This window comes from Chinchilla lanigera, unplaced genomic scaffold (assembly GCF_000276665.1).
Source record: "Chinchilla lanigera isolate Chin_1 unplaced genomic scaffold, ChiLan1.0 scaffold00077, whole genome shotgun sequence".
NCBI lineage: Eukaryota > Metazoa > Chordata > Mammalia > Rodentia > Chinchillidae > Chinchilla > Chinchilla lanigera.
The window spans coordinates 5,554,230-5,561,641 of record NW_004955478.1 but is presented as its reverse complement, the minus strand read 5'-3'; the positions used below and the strand labels follow the sequence as shown (position 1 = coordinate 5,561,641).

General features: G+C 33.6%; 1 protein-coding gene across 5 annotated transcripts in view; it reads left to right on the top strand.

Annotated features, from left to right (window-relative positions):
* Cep112 (centrosomal protein 112kDa) overlaps nt 1-7,412 on the top strand; it is a 517,700-nt gene that overhangs the window by 21,983 nt on the left and 488,305 nt on the right. For 3 of the 5 annotated variants that reach the window (XM_013503230.1, XM_005402140.2, XM_013503231.1), the window contains exons 2-4: nt 1,032-1,138; nt 3,633-3,823; nt 5,929-6,101. In XM_013503230.1, coding sequence (XP_013358684.1) covers nt 1,039-1,138; nt 3,633-3,823; nt 5,929-6,101 — 464 coding nt within the window. In that variant the 5' untranslated portion in view covers nt 1,032-1,038. Of the gene's footprint in view, nt 1-825; nt 934-1,031; nt 1,139-3,632; nt 3,824-5,928; nt 6,102-7,412 lie in introns of all 5 variants that reach the window. The other 2 variants (XM_005402141.2, XM_005402139.2) reach the window with 1 other exon arrangement.

Below are 7,412 nucleotides of genomic sequence, written 5' to 3'. Positions count from 1 at the left end.
TATTGTGCTTGTGATATGTTGTAAAATGTTGTATGTCTGTTAATGTTTCCCTCCTTTTATCCTTAAAATAAAAAAAAAATTTAAAAAAAAAAAATAAAAGCTGCTTTGTGGAGCAGGAGATAGAAAAAGATTTCTGAGGGTTCAGGCAACATCAGAAGTTACCTGACTCCAAGACAATGGCCTGTTTCCCCAGCAGCCTCTTGGGTAGAGAACAAAGGGGATAGCAAGTGCGGTTAAATTTTAAGAGTTTTTCATGTTTTCTTGACGCAAGATGTAAAATTTATAAATATTTCCCCTCAATCTGTTGTTTATCTTCTCAATCCCTTAACAAAGTCCGTTTTAGTAGATCAAAATATCTTTTTCTTTTGGGTAAAGTCTGACAGTGTACATCAGTTTTTTCTTTCATGGATGGTACTTCTAGTGTTGCATATAGAAACTCTTTGCCTTAATCAAGGTCATAAAGCATAGAAGTTTTTTTCCCCTGTATTTTCTTGTAAAATTTTTATACTTTTACATTTTCACTGAGGCTCATTATTCACTTGGAGTATTTATATATAGTATGAAGTTTAGGTTGAGGTTTAATTTTTTTTTTTTACATGTGTTGCCTGTATTGTAAAAAGTCATTTCTCTGTGAATTATACTTTCATTGAAAATCAGATGTCTGTGTATTGACCCATTTCTGGACTCTGTGGTGTGTTCTGTTGATCTTTGTGTGTATCTTTTCATCATAAAGCCACTTTGCCTTCACTACTGTAGCTTTATGGTACATCTGAAAATCAAGTACTGTGAGTCCTCTAAATTTATTCTTTTTCAAATTTTTTTCAGCTACTCTGGTTCCTTTACCTTTACAAATAAATTTCAGAATCAGCCTTCAAAGGATACTTCTGGATTTTGCTTAAATTCATTAAATTGGAGGTCAATTGTGGAGAATTGGTATTTATTAATTGATGTGATTTTTTTGATCTCTTTCATTAGAGTTTTATAATTGTCATCATACAGATCGTTCATATTTAATTTTGTATCTTTTGTAGATTGGAAATGGAAAGTGAAGAAGAAAAATGGGAAAGGCTGGATGCAGAATTTGATCACTTTGTGGTAGATATGAAGCCCTTTGTTCTAAAATTGCCCCATAGGTCAGGTAAGATTGTACTTGAAAACTTGGTTTTTAAGGTTACTTTTAAAATATTTAATCCAGTGAACTGTCAAGATGGAAAGAAAACTGAAATATTTTAGTAGTAGTTTTCATTTTTTTGCCATTGGCATAGGATTCTTTGCTTTGAGCTTCTCAAGGCAAAAAAACAAAACAAAACATTAGTGATAAGTCCTCTCAACTGTAGAGAGATCTTATTGGGGTACCGCCTCTCAAATGCCAGGAGTTTATAGCACATGGACCTTCCTTTAAGGTTAGCTACCCCATTTTTCCCTTTTTCTGTGGAAATTCTCCTTTAGGAGACTACTGTTCACCTACTCTCTGACCCTTTTCTTTATCAAAGCCAGAAAGAATCTATTGATCTGTTATGAATAGTGATTGAATAAATCAAATGTGAATGAGTTTTTTGTTTATATTGCATCTCTAAGTCCTGACCTGTTAGTTCTAATGTTGGAGTGAGAGTCTTTGTCTCAAGGCAGAGAATTTTCTGATAATTTAAGGCATCAGAGAGCAATTGGAGAGAATTTTGGGTATCAGGAAGAGTCTCTAAATTGCAGTAGGTATGTGGCTGGCTAAGATAGGTAGATATATATGGCTTGGTTACTGAGTAGCGCATTTGGAGTTGGGCCAAGGAAACTACGCTTTTTACCTTTTCCAAGTTCTCTGTTCCTGAGATCTCTGAGTAGACTGTACAGCAAGGGACTGACCCAGTGTTACATATTTATTTTGAGGAAGAAGGGAGCTGTGTGGGGGAGAAGGGAATGTGGCATAGGAATTGCTCATTCTGTGGTCACTCATTTTTCTAGAACTTGCAACTCCAGGGTAGCTTGGACTTGCCTTCTCTTGAATTCTCTTCCTCTGGTTCTTCTCTTACCATATTGGACCTTACTCTTTCCTTTTGCTGCTATTCTTTAAGTGAGCATTTCATGTCCCATGGCTTGCTTATTCATGAGTATTTGAATGATGCTTCTACAGAGTACTGTATCCTCTTCTGATATTCACTATTCTTTTTTGTCTTAGGTCTAATTAGGAAACATTTGTATTAAAATTTCCTATTATAAATGTATTTCAAATCAAACAATCTTCATATGTTATCTTCCTTTTAAAACAGATTTTAAATATGCACAATTGATTAATTATAACTTTTGGTTATAACATATTTTTAGTATTGGAATATTCGTGAGCCTATTTTGTTAGTTTGTAACAAGCATGTGGGAACCCACATCCCATTCAAGAACTAGATATTTATGTTACTATTTTTATAGCTAAATTCTACTTTCAACAGTGTTTTTTCCATCATTTTAAGTCCAGAATTTAATTCTTTTCATTAGCCAAGTGATACTAAGTTCTGGGTATTAGATTATTATATAGATTTTAGTTTGCTATAGGACGTGTAGAAAGCACAGTTTGAAAAACTGCTTAAGTTCATTAGTTTTACTTTTGTGTTTTCTTTTTGTAAAAAAGTATATCCATTATTTAATGAAGTTTGTTTTATGATCACATAAGTTTTAAAGCAAGAAATCCCAACATTCTTTAAAGGCATAGCTCTCATACATGTAGTAAGATTTGCTAAGTGATTAGTCCAGCTTTAGTGATTTTTGTAAATGAATATGACTTTTATAAGCCAACAGATTACAGCATTATAATTTGCGTCAGATGTACAATCCTCAAATTGAGTTCGACTAATAAAAAGTTAATGTCAGAGTAGTTAGCATGAGAGCTAAAACAATTCTGTGTCATGACAGGATAATATAGTCAGTGGATCATTATGTGTGGATTAAATGGTGATATATTTTTAGGTAATTTTTAAAAGGATAATTATTTTATGAAGTTACATGTAAATAGCACAGAATTATTTTTAGAAATGTTAAAGGAAAACCCTAAATAAATCAGCTACCAATTCCTGGAAATTGTTGGCTTTAATAAATAAAGCATTTGAACTTAATCTTGGAGTAAGTATAAAATGTTTGATAATTCAAAGGTTGCAGTTTAGCTCTGTGCTTGTATAGTTAGAAATATAGAAGGATTTCTCAGTATATGTTAAGTTATTGTACAGGTGCAAAATTATAGTGAAATTTTACGTCAGAAATTTATTTGATAGTTATCCAAAGATTTTATTTTCGTTAAAATATATTTATTTTTGGCCTTTCTCTTGCCCAACTGCCAGTTAACTAAGAAACTTAAATTCTGCTCTAGGTGGCTGTGGTCCATGGGCCAGCTCCAGCCCAGAACTGTTTCTGTGAAGTTTTATTGGGACACAGCCATGCCATTTGTTGACTTGTGGCTAATGACTGCTTTCCTGGTGCAGTGGTTGAGTAGAGTAGTCACAGCATAGATCACACGGCCTGCCCAGCCTGAAGTATTTACAAAAAAATTTGCTTATCCCTGTTCTCTACTAAGGCAGATATTACTCTAAGTCTTTGTATTTAAATATTTTATTCTCTGAAAAATCAAATTTCTAATAGTTCTTCTGCATTTATAGAACGACAGAGGTGTGCTCTTTGGATTAGAAAGCTATGTGAGCCTTCAGGAACAGGTTCAGGAATAACGGGCAGGAAGAATCGGAACCTGTACGCGAAACTCTTACTGCATATGCTTAAGCGGGGCGTGCTTGAAGGCCCTTTTACACATCGTCCTGAGCCAGGGACACTGAAGACGTTGCCTTCATACATGGTAGGTGTCCCTGACTACGAGTGTCTGAGTTTCATTTCTTCACAGGTGAAGTTAACGTATCATTCCTGTAGGGAGTGATGATAGTATTGATTTGTATGTGCTAGAGAGCACATTAGTTAATGCTGATTTTTTTTCTCTCTGATTCAGTTTTTCTACTTTCAGGCATTAGCCTATAAAAGGAATATCTTTACTGGTTTATTCAGTTGTTTTCTGTATTATTTCTACAAAAGAAAATTTTGATTTTGAGCTTTAATTTCATTTGAATGGGTTATAATAGTAACATTTTATGTATCATTAAATTCTAGTTTATTGAACTCTGTCATGTGAACTATTTTATAATTTATGAGAGGTTACATTGAATGATTTTTCTGAGTTTCTTTTTACTGTAATGACAGTAGTAAATTGGAGTGTAAAAGTGATTTTTCTATACTCCGTTTAATTTCATTATTATGATCAGCTTTGCTACAAGGCAGTTGTATGCTTGACTGATAGGTTGTCACTAACATGTTCCTTGTAAACCTGAAACGAACCTTGGTTTGTGTGGGATTTGAATACTTGAGAAATATGACTGGAGTACTAGATATTGGCATTTGCTATTGTATACTTTTTTTATGAACTGCAAAATTGTTATGTAATGTATTGTAATGGTTTTTCTGTATCTCATCAGTTTACTGTAAAGCAAAATTTAGTCACATGGCATGGTGCATGCTAGAGGGTAACTCCTGCTGTTAGTGGGAGAAAGCCAGAAGTTGTAATGCTATTGTTCATTTTATATTAAAGTAGAGCCATACATTTCGCTTAAGATTAGTAGTTGTTTGGGATAACATGGTATTTAACTTGCTGTTGGATTAGACATTGCAGTGACTATAGTATTTCCCGTGTAGCCCTCCTTTAACCAAGACATTTCCCCCAGTGAATGGTAACAAATCTTTTATACTATATGTACAGACTTGTAGTTGACAGCTACTAAGTAGTGGGTGGGAAGAAGTATAGAGTGTCAGTGCACTTGGTGGACCACAGTGGAATAGATGGAACAAGATTTCATCACACTAATCCATTATTTTACTTTATTTATTTATTTTTCTGGTACTGGGAATTGAACTCACGACCTTGCACTTGCCAGGCAAGCGCTGTGCCACTGAGCTAAATCCCCAGCCCCCACACTAGTCAGTTAAATGCAGTTAAAACTTGTTTATTTTTTGAGTTTTCCATTTAATATTTTTGGGCCACACTTGACTGCAGATAACTAAAACCATGACAAATGAAACTGGGGAATGGATGATACTGTATCTCACTTAAGAAATTGCTATGCATTTCTGATTTGGGATAGAAAGTCATGGATCACCCCTCCCTAGAAAAGAGCCCATGAAAATTTTCTTTGTAGGCTTGGAAGAATGGTTATGCGAGTGTCCAGTCTTTGTAGTTTCCTTCAGAATTGTGTCCTGCATCCTGGTTAATTTGAAGAGAAATAAATGGGCTGATCTCACTCTCAATGATTAATGTAGAAAATTTTATGAAACATAGTCAGCTTTATAGTTATAGGGAAGGACTATATTTTACAAATAATAATAAGAAAGCCTAGAGATCTGTCTTGGGTATTCCACCCAGTTAATAGTATGGCAAAAACTAAATCCCAGGTCTCTCTCTCTGTTGTTCCCACTTCATCAAGGGAGTCCTAATTTTAATTTCTGATTCATGTTGATTGTGGTTTCTTTGTCTACTGATTTGTGTGTGTGTGTGATGTAAAGTCGTTAATAGTCACAGAAAAAAATAGGGTAGCATATGATTTTTAAAAACTTTCCACTTAACTGTTCATAAAGTTAATACTGCTTTTGTTACACAAATGTCAAATTTATCTGTTATGTAATTTCATTATCAGATTTCTTAGACAATAGATCATAACTAAAGTATAAATGTTATCCATTTTTAAAATATTTCATAAGTTGTCATGTGTTGAATGATGCATTTTTTATGTATTTGGATGTAATTAAATTTAAACTGAGTACTTGCGCTGTTATCAAACTTGAAACTTGATGGAAATTTTAAGTGTTTGTTTACAGTACATTTTGAAAGAATAAATAATTTTTCCAATTTTTAAAAATCAGTCCATCTATTTTGATGAGCCAAATCCAGCACGTGTGAAAGGTTCAAGTCCAGAGCGATTACCCGACTGGGTAATGGGTGAGCTGGGGACAAGTGAACACAAATTAAGTGAATCGTGGAAACTTTCTCCTGGAGAAGATAACACTTTGGTGCTGTCACCAACTGATGCCCACAGGTATGCTCTGAAATGGGACTTTGAATGTTTTCCATCTTTAGCTTGTCCTTGGAACTGGCATTGAATTTTTCTTTTTTTCCCCATTTTCATGTTAACAAATTGGTTTGCTTTATATTTTTGATAAAGTTGAAGGTTATAAATGAATGTTGGGTATTTAATGTAACAGTTTGCTTTCCTGTTTACCATACATTTAAGATAATTTTTCATTTTAGCTGTTTTTATGGACATCTGTTAACTTTATAAAGTTGTGTGGGTTTTCATTAAATGAATGAAAACAAAAACTGTTCAATAAGAAGAAAAGGTGAAGAATTCAAGACATGTGTGCATGTATATATATATATATACACACACACACACACACACACACACACACATTGCTTGGAAAGTGGTGCCTGAGAATCTTTAAATAAGCATGTGGTTTGCTATCAACGATTTCAAAAAAATTTAACACACTATGTAACTATCTTGAATCTTATGCTTGAATTTCTCACCTTTTCTTCTTATTGAACAGTTTGTTTTTATTTAATGAAATAAGAATGTAAGCATAAACCCCATTAAACTTTGCCTTCTTACTATAGTAGTCAACTTAAATAGGATTTTTAGTACAGATAAATAAATAGAAGGAAGGAAGGGAAAGGGGATAAATAAAGGAAGGTGTGTTACGTACATGTACAACTCCACACAAGGATTAGAAACATGTACTACAAACATGTACCCCTTTAAAACGAGGGGAATCAGGTGATGGATGGAGTGAGGAGGAAGGGGCAGGAAAGAGGATAAAACAGGAATTAAGATGTGTTATTTAACTGTGCCAGTTCCCCACAAAGAATGTGAAGATTAGCTACTATGATCATGTACTAATAAAGAAAATGATCTGAAAAAAGTAAACTGCTAAGTTTCAGAATACACAAAAAGGCCATTGTTGTGGTATAATTTTTGGCTTTTTAGCAGGATCATTTAAATTGGGCTTTTATCAAAATTTTTTTAAGAGCACAAAAATTTATTGGGAAATGGAATGGGAAATAAGAATGGGTAATAGGAATAACTTTTGAGAGACTGGAGGGGTCTGAATGAGTTGCCCTCAAATTTTTATTTTTCCCATTCATACTGTTCTCTAAAATGTTAAAATACTGGACAATGTCACTTGGTAAGTTCCATACTTCATAGTTCATGCCTCAACCTTTTCTTGGTAATTTTAACTTTCGAAATTTATTTCTGTTAACAGTGTAACCTTTTTTGTACACTATGATTTTTTGGATTATTCCTTAAACAGAATTGAGATGTTATTAATAATTTGAAATTTCTCCATGG